The 17472-nt window shown below is 59.4% G+C and overlaps 1 protein-coding gene across 1 annotated transcript in view; it reads right to left on the bottom strand.

The window, feature by feature from the left end:
- The window catches only part of FGF18 (fibroblast growth factor 18), a 35230-nt gene that overhangs the window by 13224 nt on the left and 4534 nt on the right, over positions 1-17472 (bottom strand). The window contains exon 5 of the mRNA XM_025043165.1: positions 5419-5599. Within this exon, the coding sequence (XP_024898933.1) occupies positions 5419-5599 (181 nt within the window). The remainder of the gene's footprint in view (positions 1-5418; positions 5600-17472) is intronic.

Here is a 17472-nt window from a genome sequence, read left to right as displayed (position 1 = left end):
TCTCTCTCTCTCTCTCTCTCTCTCTCTCTCACACACACACATACACACACACACTATGGCCTTTCTCCAAAGGTGTCCGGTTCCCCTTCTCTCCAAGTCCCCAAGGAGGCTGGCAGGCCACGTGCGCTTGCCGGAAAGGAAAAGGGAAAGAATCAATAGGATTGATCAGGAGCTATATTTAATCCTAGCTGGAGCTCCAGTGTGGCCATTTCAGCCGTAGAGTCGATGAGGTGTAGGTGGCCATTCCCCACGGGGGTCAGAAGTGGCAGGACATGAGCTCAGAGGGCAGGGGGTTTAGACCGAGACATAACTGCCCCTTGCCAGCCGGGGGAAGCCCTGGGCGAGGCCGTTGCCTGATAAGGGGAGGGTGGGAGGGAGGGCGGAGGGGAGGGCGGAGGGGCACTGCAGGACCTACAGTGTGCTGAGCGCTTGTCCCCCGACCATACCTGGGTCATCCATGCATTCGCTGACTCAAGCATATATGGGGCCCGTCTACGGTTGGCTCTGTGCTCGGGGACACAGCAGTGAACAAAACGGACAAGGAGTTTGCATTGTCACGGGAGAGACAGAGAGCAAATAACAAAATACGTGATGGACCGTCAATTAGCGATGTGTCAGGAAGAGAAATACACCCGTGAGGGGACAGAGACGGGAATTCTCTGCTAAGAGGACAGTTGAACAGAAGCCAGGAAGATTTCCGGGAGAAGAGCATCCTCGGGTTGAGAGGACAGCCAACGCAAAGGCCCTGAGCCGGGGACATGCTTGGTGTGTTTGAGGGACAGCGGGAAGGCCACTGGGCTGGAGCGGAGCGAGCGAGGACGGGGCCTGAGGTTGGAGTGGCCATCGGGAGCCAAGCCACCCAGACCTGGATTTCATTCTAAGCGAGAAGAGAGCCCGTGGGAGCAGAGTGACACCGGCTCTCATCTGGACTGCTTTATGGAGCATGGACTCTGGGGGTCAAACTCAGAGCAGGGGTCTCTGCTGCTTCGGCCGTACCGGCCAGTCCAAGGGACATTGCTCCTTGCTCAAGCAGCCCTCCAGCAGGTACCAGAATGAGGGAAATGGCGGCTGGAGGGCCCCCTCCCTCTCTCGTGACCAGCTGAGCAAAAGCCTAGGCACACCCCACATACCTTCCCGTGAGAGCCACACAAGTTGGCCCGTAATTATGCTGTGAGTTCCCCCATAATTGTTTTATTCACTCATCCAGCAACCTTTGGGGGCGGGGGACTTGTCCTGGACACGGGGACATGCAGAAAGTTCACTTGCTTTCAGGAAGCTCACATTCTCAGAGAGCCCGGGTGAGCAGCAGGGCGGGCGGACTCCCCGTGACCCAGGGCAGTGGAGGCACAGCTGGACTCACAGACTCGTGGATGCTGAGCTCTGGGAAGCTGGGAGTACGAACTCCACGCCCCGCGCCACCCACCCCACCCCCACTAATGGTGAGGACACCCGGGCACAGGGTGGGAATGGGAAAGGCGAACGCTCACACAGCAAGCTGGGGGCCTCGGCTCTCCCTACTCAGCGTCAGCCCCTAGGAAGGAGCGGGGCCCCTTGAGGGCTGGGATCAGGTGTGTCTTACTCAGCGCTGTGTCCCCAGTGCTCAGTAACTCTGTATGGAGTGAGCGAGGGACCCCAGCACGAACTAAGAGGAGACCAGACCACACCCGACAAGAGGGGCCAAAGACCCCTCTCAGTCTGGCCTGAGAGAGCAGCCAGAGCGTGGCCGGCCGACCCCGCTCGCTTGGGATCATGAAGAAGCCTCTTCTACCTGCAGCTGACATGCCAGGAGGCAGAGTCCCTCCTGGAAGCCTCAGGAGCCAGCTCCTGAGAGAGGGGACTTCAGCCTGAGCCCATGACAGGCACCTGTGTGCCCCGCACAACATTGATGACCTCGGGTTGTTGTTATTAATATTCTTGCTTTAACAAGAGAATCTTTGGCGTTAAGATACTGTCCCATTTCGGCGACCCCACTTTACAGAAGAGGACACAGGATCAGAAGGCTCACTCAGACCCAAGGTCCCCAGCTCGTAAGTGGCGGAGCCGAGATTCAAATCCCAGCTGACTCCTGAGCCTACATGCCGAGCCCCTGAAAAGACGACCTCCCCGGCTGACACAGCCCTCCGGCGGCCTGCTCGAGGGCTGTCCTGTCGGGCACTACCCATCCTGAGAGGCCGGCCTATTGCAAAACCTGGGTTTTTTTAAATTGCTTTTTTTCTCAAGTAGAGAAGCCTTTTTTTTTCAATTGAAAGCAGGCTGGAACACCCAAGCACAAGGCTTATAAAAGCAGAGTTGCCCCCCATACTACCAGCCCCAATGCCGGCGGCCCTACCCGCCCTGAGCGCTGGCTCAGCTGGCCCCAGGCTGTCCTCTCCTAAGACGGGAGCCCAGTCACCCGCAGTCCTGCTTCTTGCCGCCTCCACGTGGGCCTACAGGCACAGGAGGGAAGTGAAGCGGGGCCTTCGCATCCTCCTTAGTGGATGAAGAGACTGAGGCAGACATGCTTGCCTCGAGCTCTGTGGGCTGGCCAGGGGCGGAGCCGCGACTGGAACCCAGGTGTCCTGCTTCCTGGCCCAGTGCTGTTTCTTTGAGGTCACAACCGCCTGTAGAACAGAGGTGACCAGGAACCAGGGCCAGAAGGGAAGGGGCTGATGCCATAATCCCAGGTGACCCGCCCCCAGGCCCTGGCCTGCAGAGTGTCCCACTACCTAAGCCTCCAGCCTCCTGGCCAGCACACCTCTCCCTCCAGAGCCCAACCCAAAGCTAAGAAAGCCCCTCATTCTTGGGGCAGCCCACCCCCGGGGCCCTCAGAGTGCTCTGGAAAGCTTTAGGGAGACCCTCTCGCAGAACAGCGTGGTGCAGAAGCCTCCCGACATCTCAGCAGACCGCTTCCTGCTATAAAGCGGGCCCAGGGCTCCGGGTGAGGGCACCAGACAAAGCTGGCCCTCGCCTCACGCCCGCCACGGACTCTCAGATGCCTCAGAATCTGAGGTTCTGAGTGTTTATGGGGATTCCAGATTTCAGGAGTTCGTTTATAAGAATTCTGTTTATACTTGGTGTTTGCTGAAATTGCCAGACTCGTTCTAACTGTACAGATACAAGTCTCAGACGACATCATTCGATCAGCGGGACCAAGCCCTGAGAAAGAGGGAGCGGGTTCCTGGACCATCCTGCACCCCCTGACCCGGGACTGCTGGCCTCCCCTCCCCTCCCCTATGGGCCGGGCGGGCCCCTAACGCAGCCCCATCCTCCTAGCCTGGCTCGGCCACATAAATCACCCTCCCAATAATATTTGTATTGATTATCTAGATTGGAAGCCTCAGGTGGCTCCATTGTCTCCCTTGCTCCGTCAGGGCTCACAGATGGGGTCCTGTCCCCTCATCTGCGTTTCTAATGCGACATTGAAATGGAGCAGCCTCAGCTCCAGCAAGGCCCCATGCTGCCCTAAGTGCTGGGGGGCTGGAGGAGCGATAAACATATTCCTCGAGAGAAAATTATTAACTCTAGAGCTCATGGAGCTGCGAGAGAAGCCAAGATGGGCTGGTCCCTGGCCGCTGAAGGTGGAAACCATCAATACCACCTGGACGCTCATTAGAAGTGCCGAGCTCGGGCCCCACCCAGACCCACCAATCAAAGTCAGCATTCCAACCAGAGCCCTTGGTGACCCCCGCGCACCCTAATGTTTAAGACGCACGGCTCTAGTCCAACCCGGTACTGTCCAGAAGGGAAACCGAGGCCCAGAGAAGGCAAAGGCTTCGCCTGAGGTCACACAGCAGGTGAGATTCCCTCGAGTCTCTAGTTAGGGCTGAGGAAACGAGAGGGCGAGCGGCTTCTGGACAGAGGAGCCCGCCACGTGCCGGGCTGCTGTCCCTCCTGAGCTCCTGCCTCCCGTCTCAGGGTGTGGACAGATGGTCCAGACCAGAGTCTGACCCCCCTGTACTCTCCCAGCCTGGAGGGGCCGGCGAGAGCTCCGGGGACTCCCCGGGAGGGCACCTCCCGCCTGCCCCGGCCAGCCAGCTGCCCCTTCCCTGGCAGCAACTGGACAGCAGATCCCAGGGAAAAGCACCAGCTGGGTCGCCCAGCACAGCCAGACGTCCGGGGTGGGGGAGGCACCGAGGGATGGAGGCCCCAGAGAGGCGGCCAGCAGAGGGCCTGGGAGAGGTGGGGACAAGGGACAGAGAGCTATGGTCCAGGGACGGAGGCAGAAGGAGGGACAGAGATGGTGGGAGGCGGCGGACACACAGAGGGACGGAGACAAAGGGGAAGGGACGAGAACCAGAAAGGAGGGAGAAGGACTCCCCGGATGAACGGAGAAGCCGCAGGCTGAGAGAGGAAGCGAGAAAGCGGGCAGACGGGAGGGGAGGCAGCTGGCCTGGAGAAGCGGAGTCGGGGTGGCCCAGCCCTGCCTGGCCCGGCCTGGCCCAGCCCCCAGTGACAGTGCAGCTGCCACACTTGGGCCCTACCATGAGGTCAGTCCTGCCCTGGGGCTGAGGGAAAATAAATGGTGTCCAAGATAAAAGGTCCAAGAAATTATTTGTCTTGTTGTCACGTCTTGACTGCAATGGGCAGGGGCCAGCGGGCAGGCGGGGCATCATCCCAGAAAAGCCTGGGCTGGCAGGCTCACAGCACACAGGCAGGACGAGCCCCAACCCTGAGCCCTGGCCACCCACAGCCACCCTCAGACGCCCCCCTTTCCTGCCCCTGGCCCAAGGCTGGGGCCTCGGATACCTCCCAGAACCTGGCCCAGGAGGCAGGAATGGTGGAGGCGGGTCGGCATTTGCTCAGCTTCTGTCCCCAGACCCCCCTCCAAGCTCTGGGAAGGCGGGGTCCTGTCTGTTTTGCTCACTGCCGAGGGTCTTTGTGGGCTGGGGCGTGGGGAAAGGAGGGAGTCAGGTGTCCCACTCCTCCCGGCCCCTTTACAGTGGCAGGTGATGGTTCCCAGACACCCCAGGGGAGGGCTGGGCAATACCAAGGTCAAGGGCAGGTCAAAGGGACTGTGGCCCAAGGCGCAGCCCCGTGCCTCATAGGTACACAAACATTCACACGCACGACATGCTCACGCACGTGTAAACGCACTCACACGCTAGCCCCGCCCCCCCGAACGTCAAACCTGGGTCTAGTAAAGCAATGCCATGGGGAACAGCCACCTGCTTTAGGATGTCCCCAAGCAAGCCACCGACAGCCATGACGATGGCCATTTAGGGGGCATTTTCATTCACGTCCTCAGTTGGTACTCCCAACAGGGCTCTCTGGGGTACACGGCTGCATCCCCCCTCCACAGATGGGGAAACTGAGGCCCAGGAAAGCCCAGAGTCAGGTGCAAGGTCACACAGCCGGGATATGGCAGAGCTGGGACCTGAACCTGTGCTCCTGAGGCCGGGAAGTGTGTGCACTGCGGAGGAGGAGGGAACTGGCTCCTACCATACTTGTCCCCGTCCTCGCCACGGGCACTGATCCTGCGGCCCAGGACCTGGATGTGCTTCCCGCTGGTCCGGCTGTAGAGCTGGTACAGCCGCAGCTGCTTACGGCTCACATCGTCCCGAGCCCGCGTCTGGTTCTCCACGTGGATGCGGAAGTCCACGTTCTCCTCGGCCGCCAGCACCTGGGCAGGGAAAGGGGCAACGGTGAGCGCCGCGGAACGTCCTGGGTCCCCTGGGTGCCAACGCCACATTCCCAACGCAGAGCCAGGCCTCAGCACGTAGTCATAACTGCTCTGTCGCCACCCCCGGCTCAGACAGGTGAGGTGCGGTGCCCCAGGTGGCCGACCTGGCCCAGCCAGGAAGTGGCGAAGGTCGCCAGCACCTGGGCAGAGAAAGGGGCAACGGTGAGCGCCGCGGAACGTCCTGGGTCCCCTGGGTGCCAAAGCCACATTCCCAACGCAGAGCCAGGCCTCAGCACGTAGTCATAACTGCCCTGTCGCCACCCCTGGCTCAGACAGGTGAGGTGCGGTGCCCCAGGTGGCCGATCTGGCCCAGCCAGGAAGTGGCGAAGATAAGAAAGAATCAGGCCTCGGTCCTTTTGACAACAAAGCGAGCTCTCTTTCCGCCACAGCCCCGGGTAAAGCGAGCAGAGCAGTGCGGGGCAGAGCTTTTTTGTGACCTGGGGCACACAGTTTGTCCCGCCTCAGTCTCCTGCCCAGCGAAGCAGTAGCATAGAGCCTCTGCTACACCCCAGGGCGGCTGTGACGGTAAAGCGAGAAAGCTGGGGGGAGTCCCCAGACGGATACGGAGATGGGAGGGGCACGGGGCACTGTCACTGCTGTCTGAGTCCTTGACTGCGAAGGAGCGAGGGCTGGCTAGTCACCCTGGGAATGAATGGGCCAGAGTCTGCTGTCACCTCTCCCCTGGGAGCTGATGCCGAAGGGGATCCCCCCCACGCCCCGAGGATCCCGTAGGGATCCTCGCCCCACCACCGGGCACTTGTCCACTTCTCTGGCCTTCGCTTTGCATTTCCCATCAAAACGTCCCGTGTCCCTGGAGCTTTCACTCCCGTCTGACCACACCTGCCGGAAGCCGCCTCCGGCTAAGCCGACGCGTGTCTCTCCGGCCTCCCTGCTCCGAACTCGTCCGCTCACCGGGGGGCAACTGGCACCTGCCGCCAGGCCGGCCTCCTGCTCCCACTCCTGCCCCGCAAACCCCGTCACCTCAGGTGACCCTTCCCTCCACACTCTCCAGGGCTTGCCTCACATTTAGATAAAGGTCCCCATCACGGCCTCAGGACCCTGCAAGAGGAGCCGCCAGCGGCTTTTCCGCCCTCATCCCCGAGGGCTCCTTCCCACTCTCACACGGCACTATGCCTTGGGGCGTTTCAGACACAGGACACGCGTCTGCCTCAGGGCCTTTGCCCTGGCTCTTGGCTCTGCTTCTGTGCTCCTTCCCGGATGTTCGCGTTCTGGTCCCTCGGTTTCATTCGGGTCTCCGCTCAAGTGTCACATCCTGAGACAGGCCTTCCTTCACTGCTCTTCGGAGGCAGGCCCCACCTCTGCCGCTTTCCATCGCCCAACCACGCTTTGTTTTTCTTTCTAACGTTCGTCAACCTGACATAACCTCAATTTACCTGGTTTTTTTTCAGCGCCCCTCCCCCCCCACCCTCGACTAGCCTGGCAGCACCATGAAAGCTAGAGCTGTCTTTGTCATTTGCTGCTATATCCCCAGTAGGTGGGTGGCACAGCAGAAACACATTTATTGAATGAATAAGTAAACGAACAAACGGACATCGAAAAGATCCTGCCGTTCCATTCAGCACTAAATTCGGTTTTTCCATGCCCTGCTAATTTAATTGTATGCCTGTCCCATCCCAACTTAACCATAAAGCTGAACAATTCTTGAAGCCCAGACAGAGTTTTGGGTTTGATCCGTGTGCCTGCAGGTCTGACACGATGCTAGGCACATAGGACCCCAGTCCTATGAACGCGTGGCCCCCCTCGGCCCGTGGCAGAGCCCAGGGCTGTCCAGGCAGCTGTCTTACCCTTCAGCTGTTAGCTCCCAAGGGCACGGACCGTGTTCACCTCGTGGCTACACCTCCCCGCCCAGCCCGGGGTCGCTGTCCCCCAGCTGACCTGCACATGTCCTCCTGCCCCAGCCTGGGCTCCACGGACACCTTGGCTGGACCACGTGATTAAACTTCCACTATCATCCGCAGGGTGAAAGCATGAACCCACATTACAGATGAGGAAACTGGGGCTCCAGAGCTGAACGGACAAGGTCATAGAGCGGGCAATGGCAGCCCAGGCCTCGTGACCCCAAAACCCAGCTTTCAGCCCCGCCTTGCTGGGCCCCCCACCCGCCTCACCAGAGCCACCAGCAGCAGAACCCAGGTTCAAGACCCAGGGCATCCACTCCCTCGCTAAGGGACCCTAGGCCAGTTAGGGACACTCCGGGCCTCAGTTTCCTCACGTAGAAAACGGGAGCGATGATAACGGCACCCACCTGGTGGGTGCAGCGATTAAACACACGAAGTCATAGGACGGTGCTGGCACAGAGTGCGTGCTCCTCGGGGAAACTACCGGGAGACGAGGCAGCCCGAAGCGGCTCTCGGGGAGCCCTACACACAAGCCTCCCTGGGCACGCGTGGGCTCGCACCCCCGTCCCTACAGACAGGGCCCGTCTGTGGCAATGCTCATCACCCCCATTTCACAGACACAGAAACTGAGGCTCAGAATGGCGAAGGCAGTGGCTCTGGGGCACGCAGCCCAGTGGGGTGGGGCCCGGCCACTGGCCCCCCGGGCGTGCACGCCCTTCACCCTCACTCCCCTCAAGGCCAGTCCCCTGTCACCATCCAGATCAGGGTCTGACGCCTGGGACCGGCCTCACTTCACACCCTGCTGGTCAGGGAGGGAAAAACTCCAGTCCCCACTGGGCCCCCGCTGTGGGCCTGTGTCCTGAAGACCTCCCACCCTTGGCCCTCGACCTTCCTGGAATGACTTCCCGAGGTGGCCTGGCCCTGTCCCCTCCCCCAGGGGCAGGCCTCCGGCCTCCTTCCCTGTCCTCGACTCTCCTCCTGCTCACAGGAGCCCTTATCGACCAGAGGTCAAACCAATCTCCTCACCCCGGGGCCCCGAGGGGGGCTGCCCTGCCCCAGAAGCCAGCCTCCCGTTAACGATTTTCTCCCTGGCGCACTGGACAGAGGCAGTGTGGTGACCCAGGGTCAGCAGGGACTATCCGGTGGCCCTTTCCCAGGAGGTGGGGGGACAATCCATCTTGCCCAGCTTTCACCATTTAAGCCACACTCTGTGGCCACATCAGTCCCCAGGGAGGTAGCAGGGGTGGCCTCTGACACAGAAACAGAGTCTGTCCTGGACAGGCAGGAGGCTGCTGGGCTTCCTGGGCAGGACATCCGGGACTCCAGGCCTTTGCACAGGCTGCGTCCTCTGCCCCGGGCACCCCACCCCTCTGCCCACCTGACACCTGCCCTCGGATGCCTCCCCTGGAAGCCTTTCCTTCCCCCGACCCCTCTGGACACTATAGTAATGGCTCACCGTCCCCAGCGTCTAGCTTGCCTGGTCCATGCCTGGATCTCCAGCCGTCCCCAGGAGGCGGCTGGCAAACGTTTACTAAATGACTGTGCCCAGAACAAGGGAGACCGAGACCCGGAGGCCAAAATCAGCCCCACCGCTTGCCACCCAGACAAGCAGAGTGCCCGACAGAGGGGTGGCGAGCGGGGAGTTCAAAGCTATCAGTTGCTAAGCTTCTCTCCGTCCCAGGCACTCTGCTAAGAAGCGCTTAGACGTGGTACCGCCGCTAATTCCCTCCACCGCCCATGGAGAGAGAGCCCGCTGCACAGGTGGGACCTCGGGCCACCTCCCTGGGCCACACAGCTCCAGGGTCTGCCCACAGCGCGCATGCGAAGCCGCCGACGCAGGAACATTTTCCCTCCTCCTTCCCGGCCGGCTGGGTAGCGGGTCACTTAGCCTCGCTGCCTAAGAGGGGGCCTGTCTTCTGGGTCTTCCCAGAACAGCCAGCTGCTCTCTGCTGGGGGAATTCCCCTCCAGGTGCGTGGTCATCAGGAGCTGAAAGCTGCAGGGTGAGAAAAATCGGATCGCTGCAGCTTCTGCGAGGCCAGCAGTGTTGGCACGTCTGTCTGTCTGTCTGTCTGTCTGTCTGTCTCCTCCGGCAGGAGAAGGTGACTTCCGTTGCTCTGCTGTCTCCCCACTCACACTCACAGATTATCTTTTGGGTCAAAGTAGCTTTTGCACAGGAGGGTGGCCCATCATGGCTTCCCTCCTGCAGCCGAAGACCCTGATTACTAGCCAGCCGGCCCCTTCCCTGCCCTGAGGCTCTGGTGGAAATAGTCACTCCGTGATCCAGGCATTTCCCAGGGGTATTTCATCAGGGTCCACTCTGCCCCCACTGTCATAAGGCCCTGGCGGGGACATGGTGCTGAGTGGGACAGGGCCACCACCTTCCGCCTGCAGTCTGTCCTCGTCAGCATGGCTGTCTATCACACAGGGAAGGAAGGCTATTTCCCTGCTCCAAACTCTGCCTAGCTCCCCGCTGCACAGCTACGTACACACACCCCACACACACCTTCAACAACCCAGTAACTAGCACTAGCTGACCTCAGGTGCTTCTACACCAAATCACCGGCTTCCTTGATTTCTGTAACCCTCGGTTTTCCCAGCAGCAGAATGGGCATTGTTTATAATATTTATCTCAGAGGAAGATCATCCCAGGAAAAAGAGCCATGACTTTTTTCCTTTTTTCCTTTCGTTTGATTTTCTAAACAGGCACTACTTCCTCAGTACATCCTCTGTGCTAAGAGCCACTTTGGGGAAGTAACCCTATGCGATGCCAGCGGGGCCCTATGAGTTGGTGTGATGACTGGCCCCATTTGACAGAGGAGGTAACCGACGCTCGGAGAGGTTACGTCTGTCGTCCAAAGTCAGAACTCTTGAGAGAAGGAGTCAAGATTCAAATCCACCTCGCCCTTGATCCAGAAGCCAAGCTGTCCATCACTTCCCCCTCGCCAGCTTCCACTCGCCTCTCCCTCGCCTACCTCCTTTCCCCTATTCAGGACGGCGACTGGTTCTGGCCACAAGCCACGGCCAGGGCAGGGCCTGGGATGGGGGGCTTACACATGAAAGGGCTGAAGGCCTGAGCTTCCTCCCCGCACCAAGAGAGGAGGATGGGGTCAGGCTGCCCCCCCCCACCCAGGTCCCCATCTTTGAGGCCTCATACAAGCCATGCCCCTGTCTCCAGGCAGCCTGCCCAGAAAGGGAGGGTCTCCCTGGTCCCAGGAGGGGCAGCTCACAGACTTCCGGCCACATTCCACCACCTCCTGCCTCCTCCGGCGGCAGTAGCACTGGGCCGGCCATGCCGAGGCCTTTCCCAGCTTCCCCAAATTCTGGATTAGAACCTGAGACCTGCACCCCATGCCCAGGAGTGGTCCCTGAGAGAGTCAGCATTCCTCGACACCCCAAAATGCAGCTCCTCAAACTCTTCCTCGAGAGCGAGCGGCCTGGACGCAGGCTCAGGAGCTGCTGCCAGCCACAGGGCTCCAGGGTTGTTATTATCGTTGAGAGACGGACATTGGCTCCCACTTAGTGGGCACCCGCTGAGTGCCGGGCCCGAGGTGAGCACTTTCCAGGCACCGTCTCCTTCCTCCTCACAGGACCAGGGCAGGTCTGGCGATTACTGTCCCCGGGACAAAGGAAGAGAGAGAGAGGCCAAAGGACTTGCCCGCTGTACAAAAAGTGACAGAGCCAAGGTCAGAACCCACATCTGGCTTTAGAGCCTCTGAGTTTCCCCCAGCTGGCACCCTGGACAGAAAGGAGGGGAGGGAGGCCACGCCCAGCCCTGAGCCTGAGCTTGGCTCAGGTCAATGCCCCTGCCCACAGCCCAGCCCCAGGCTTCTCCCTCTGTCCCGTCACACTCCCCACTCGCAACCCAGCCAGGACTGAGTGAGGCTGCAAAAGGCCCTTCCCCACCCCCAGCCTGTCCATTAAGCTCCCAGGGCTATCAATGTATTGATTGGCCAGGCTGAGCCATCAGCTCAGAAGTGGGGGGAGCTACCACCCAAGGCGGCTGACCGGAGCTCCTTCTCCCCATATATCAGCCTCCTGCGTACAGATTGTCAATATGGGTGCCCCTGGCAGTCAACCCTGGGGGAGGGGGCAAGACCCCTAAAGACCCATGCTCCCTTCTTTTTTCCCTTTTCCTCCCCCCTACCCCCCCATTTCAATTCCCTCTGTGGGGAGAGCGGTCATGCACTGCCCCCAGGAAATAAACAAGCCCTTTACCCGCCATTCCTGAACTTGAAGCTCCAGGCACCCCAATTGGCTCAGAGTCCCCAGCATATCAAGACACTCCTTGCTCCATGTAGGGATGTTACACACACACACACACACACACACACACACACACACACTCTCTCTCACTCACTCACTCACTCACACTGTCTTCACTCGGCTTGTTCCTATTTCGAGGTTCAAATGGGGCACCTTCCCCAGCTAGATCTTCTGGCCCCAGAGCCTGGTTTCAAGGCCCTTCATCAGTGTACACATGGCACCCTCAATTCGGGAGGGTAGGGACAGGTCCTGAACCCCCTGTGTCCCACACCTGGCACCAGGAGGAGAGGGTGTTCGATCCAGGTGCCAGGCACCCAGAGGAGCTACTCCCCTCCCGTCCGCGCACTGACCCAACACTCATCCTGCGTGCCAGGTCTGTGCCGGGAGCCGCGGGGCCTGCAGGATGCGCCAGGCCTCCCGACTTCCAGGAACCAGGAGCTGGCAGATGAGCAAGGCTCCAGACGCTCCGGAGTCCTACGCGCAAGTGCAGCTCACATTGACTCAACGCTCATCATGAGCCGGGCGCCGTGCCAAGCCTCCCCGCAGGTGACCACAACCCGCCCTCACAGCAACCCCAAGAGCGGGGTTCTCTCCGCGTGCGCGTGCGAAAGACGGGCGCGGAGCCGCCAAGCAATTTGCTCAATACACAGCCACCGAGTGGCGGAGTGGGTGTGACCAGGGGCCAGGCCCGGAGTCTGAGCTCCGGGGCGTCCACGAGCCCCAGCACGGAACATGCTGGGTCATGGGACAGTGGCCCAGTCTAAAGGTTCCCAGGTCGAGGTCAGGGATGGGAGGGACAGGGTGGGGAAGGGTGGCGAATAAAGTTGCCCAAAGTGTCAGCCATCCCCTCCCAGGGGACACTTTGAGGACAAAGCTGAAGCCTGGACTGTCATCTCCATCTCCCTCAAAGCCCAGCCCAGGGCCAGCTACGCAGCAGGCCTGCCACCAATGCCTGCCAGAAGCTAACGTGGAGAAGCACCGTAAGTGAGTTCCTGCTGCCTAGCTGGACCGAGGCGTGGCTTCAGTTACTCCTCCCAACAGGGGGGGATTGGGGGAAGAGCCATAGTATTATACCCATTTCCCACAGGAGGAGGAGGCGGAAACTCAGAGAGGTTGAGGATCTTGCCCAAGGGCACACAGCCTGTGAATAGCGCAGTGATAATTAAATCCAGACCTAAGTCTGAAGCCTCAGACTGGAGGCGGGATATCACTGACACGAGCGAGGGGCACCCCCTATTTCCGTTCAGCGCCCTGCAGCGTGTCATGTACCTAAATATAATCGATGGAGCAATCAGTTACTCAGTTATTTCCTGAACGTCAGCCACAGTGCTAGCTACTCTGTGCATTTACCCGCTTTAGTCCTTATTATAGAAATAGGTACGTTTCATGACCCCACTTTACAGGTGGGGAAAACCAAAGTACACGTTTGCTGAACAGCTGCTCAGCAGCAGACACGGCCAAAACCCATGCATTCAAGTACTACAGAAGCCACCTAGCTCACTTCACTGATCCCCAGGTGGGTAAACTGAGGCATAGTGAGGGAGGTCTTCCAATGAGCTAGAATTCCAGGGATTCTGAGAGTTTTTCTGTTTCGTGACCCAAAGCGGGGCATGTCCTTGGCCGTGGCCGTGGCCTTGGCCTTGGCACAGCAGCATTTGAAATGGGTCTGAGCCCTCGTGCAATTTCAGTGTCAGAGCAAACGATACCCAAACATCTCTCAGCCCCTACCAGCAAGCCTGACGAAAGCCCGAGGGGCCGCTTACCTGCTGATGCTCCAGAACAAACGCCATCCCCGAGTGAGAGGCACAGGGTTAGGTCTCGAAACACAGATGGGGTCTCGATCAGAGCACTGGGCTCTGCGCTTCCCCTGCTCCGCACCCTTAGGAAGCAGGGACCGCTTTATTGGTTGTTTTCTTCCCACCTGACACGTGCAGAAGCCGAGACCCAGAGGGGTTCAGTAACTGGTCCAGGGTCACAAGGCAGAGACAAGGCAGAGCAACAGTTTGAACCAGGCTGGCTGACTAGAGAGCTCTCATACCACTGTTTAAGAAGCCGGGGTCCTAGAGCCACACAGCTCAGAGCTGAAGCCAGCTCTGCCTCCTCTTGCTACGTGGCCAAAGGCAGGTTAGTTCATGCCTCTGAGCCTCACTGTCTTCATCTGCAGAATCCCCTAATTCCAGTTGGGTTGTGAGGCGTAGCCCAGAAGCTGTGAGGAAGCGCCTGCCTGTCACACAGCGAGCATGCAGTACCTGGTGGCAGCTACCCGTATTGTCGCTAGCCTGACATGCTTGCACCCTGTTTTCCACACCCACTTTCTTGCTAGAGGACGAAGTCAGAACCAAAAGGTCCTACTGAGAACTGGAAGTCATCTCCCTGCCCCCCTCCACCTCTTTTTGGGGGCCCAACGTGCCCGCAGAGCTGCCCAGGGCAGGGTGGAGGCAGCGCTGTGGCCCTGTCATGCTGTCCCAAGCCTGCTGACACTGGCTATGCCAACCACAAGAAATTTTTAAATCCATCTTCTTATCTCAGAGCAGGTGACACTCCTGGGCTTCAGGAATGCTGGCAGGGTACCTCCATCCCCCTGCCCCCGGCCCCCATGCTGGGAAAGAAGCTGGGAAGGCAGTGCTGAATCCCCCAGGCCTCCCCCCTCTGCCCCGCCGCCAAAAAAAAAACCCCACTTCTGGTTCTGAGACTCTTTCAGACCAGAACATTCCAAGAAGATCAGGGCCTGCCGACTCAGAGTCAGGTGCCTTCAACGGCGGAGACACCTACCTGGGCCCTGACCCTCATCTCCTAACCCAGGGATTCACCGGGAGCTCGCACGGGGGACCTAGCATACCTCTTGAGACTGTTTCCCCACCAGTATTCTAAATAATTTCTGTATTCTTTCTGAAAAGGTCTGCCTGGTGTGGTGGGGAAGAAAATATCTTGAATCCGGAGCCCTGAGTCAGCTGTGGCCTTGAACTGCTCTGGGCTTCGGTTTCTCCATCTGCGAAGTAGGAATATTACCCACTCCCACTGCAGGGGGGACAACGGCAGGAAGAAGACACAAGAGCCACTTTGAAACCCTCACAAGCAGCGCTTTTTCACCTGAGGTAGGTCGCTCCCCCCGGCCTCGGTTTCCCCCTGGGCTGGACAGGAACTTGTGCCTGCCACCCTAAACTTCACAGGCCCCTCGCGGGTATGTGTTGAATGAATACCTGACTGAATGGACAAGCAGATGATGTCCCTGGTTTAAGAAATTAAAAGTACTACCCAACAGGGCAGCTCCCCATCCTCCTCATGTCCCCAGGGACTCTCTCCAGCTTCCCCATCCTGGCCGGCTTGAAGAAAGGGTCTGAACCTTCCTGCGGAGGCCAGGTGCAGGAGATGGGGGTGTCAGGGAGAGAGGGGGCGTGGAAGGGAACTTCCAAACCCGAACACAGGGTGGGGTGGGAGGAAGGGGCGCCGCGGGAGGGCGGAGGGCCGGTGGTGGGGGCCCCCTGCCCTGGCCTGCCTCAGCCCGGCCTGTCTAGGGAAGGCCAGGACCTAGCCGAGCCTGGCGGCGGGAACAATGTCAGGCAGGTGCCGGCGGAGCCGCGTGAAAGGCCCAGCCCGGTGTCATTGTCAGCGCTCAGCCAAGTGCAGAAAAGCAATTTACTGGTCACGCCACTTGCTCCCCTTGGAAATTTTTAAAATTCTTCCGATTTGAGCTATCCACGGTGTCCCAAGTCGTGTAGAGAAGGGATTTTATTAAATTCCCAGCTTCCCACTTCCCTGGGGTGGCAGGCGGGTGAGGGCGGGGCTCACTACATGGGGGTGGGGGAGGGCAGTGTCCGGCATTGACTGTGCTCATGGAAATGTGGCTGGGGGTGGAGACCCATTCTGGGCCTGGCGGCTGATGAATGGGATGAGGGGAGGAGCCCAGAAACTCCACTGCTAAGACCGGACCAGCCCCCCAAACCATGGAGGTGGGGGAGGAGAGGGCATAGGTGTCCCCCTGTCCCAGCAGAACACTCCTGTGCCCTCCCGAGTGGCTGAGAATTTGCAAAACTTCTTGCACACCCATCACATATCACTTCGACTCAGGGCCTCCCGCTTCACAATTGAAGAAGCTGAGATGCACAGGTGTCTCTAGATGCAGAAAGATGCAGCTGGGGTTCAGGCCCAGCCTCCTGGATTGCAAAGCCCTGAGCTCTTGTGCAGGGAGGCCTCCCCCCATCCTCCCTCACTAAGAGGGCTCTCACGCCCACCCTCTGAGGCCCCTGCCCAGCGGGCAGCTGCTCATCCTGGCTGCCCAACGCCACATCTGCAGGGAGCCGACTTCAGACTCCCTGCACTAACACCTGGGCCCTACCCCTCATCTCTACCTGTAATGACCACTGTGCCTTCATCCCCACAGCATGAATAGGAACAGGAGACTACCGTGGGGGTAGCGTTTCCTTATGCTGTAGGAATCATAGGTGCCTTTGAAAATCTGTGGGGAGCTGGGAACCCTCTCCTAGACACAAGCACATTTGGGTACTATTTTGCTGTGATGTTTCAGGGACACTCCTCCCCCATAATCCCATCCTTAGATACTCTAAGGGTATATGAAAACCATCAGTCCTATGGCAGTTCGAGGGGGGAAAGGCTGCAAAGGAAGGGGGAGGTCGTCAAGGGGGCTCCCTCACCTGCTGGAAGTCCTAACTCAGACAGACCACCCAGCTCTCTCCCGAGAGGCTGGCTCCAGCTCTGGCCAAGGAGGTGGAGGTGGGATGCAGAGGCCAGGTTCCCTCCCTTGCACTCCCCCAGAGAACACAAAGACCACACAGCAACCCCTCCTGGGCCCCGCCTCAAGGACCATGGGACTTGGGTGACAAAGTCTGCCACCATCTCTCTACCTGCGTGCCCATTCCACCGTCCCCCGCACCCAGGCCCAACACTCAGGAAAACAGCTCCTGCCCAGGTCAGACAAGTAGGTCCCCCGGAGCGACCTGCCCTCTGCTTGGGGACTCAGCTGCGAACCAGGCAGGCCATGCCTGGCATTGGTCTCTCTCTCTCCCCGACGCGAGCCGTCCCCCACCCCCACCACCACACAGGGTCACATCTGCTTTGGCAAACAGCCAGTTTTAAGTTACTGACTCCAGTTGTATTGATTCAAGGAGTCACTGGGGACCCCAGCCTGGCCAACAAGAGGGAAGAACCCATCAGTCCATCCACCCATCCATCCATGCATGTATGCATGCATGCATCCATCCTTCCGGCCCCCCGGCCTCAGCTAACTGCCCCCAGCTCAGTGCCCATCCTGATAGTAACAATCGTCTCCCAGGAGTGGGAGGGGAGATAAGCAGACCCACCACCGCCTCCAAACACTGCAAGAGGCTGCTGAGTGTCAACAGCACTCAACACACACAGCTCTCCTCGTGCTGAAAACTGGGAGAACCACCATGTTCCCTGCCCAAAGGCTCTGAGCACCTCCGCACCCAGAAGTCTAAGCCTAAGCATCCTTTCTAACCTTGTCAGGACACCTGCCTTCAACCCAGAGGGGCAAGTGGCAGCTAATCTCTTTTGGCCCCAGTCCAGCTCCTCCTAGGGCCCCTCCTTTGCAGCTCTAGGTGGGGGTGGGGGGGGGACTAGGGCAGCTGGCACTTCCTATTCCCTTTCCCTTTGCCCCCTCCTCCCCACCATGCTGAGGCAGCCCTGGTCTGGTTCTAATCGGGGCTGAAGTC

This window comes from Pteropus alecto, unplaced genomic scaffold (assembly GCF_000325575.1).
Source record: "Pteropus alecto unplaced genomic scaffold, ASM32557v1 scaffold40, whole genome shotgun sequence".
Taxonomy (NCBI): Eukaryota; Metazoa; Chordata; class Mammalia; order Chiroptera; family Pteropodidae; genus Pteropus; species Pteropus alecto.
This window is presented reverse-complemented; position numbering and strand designations above follow the sequence as displayed.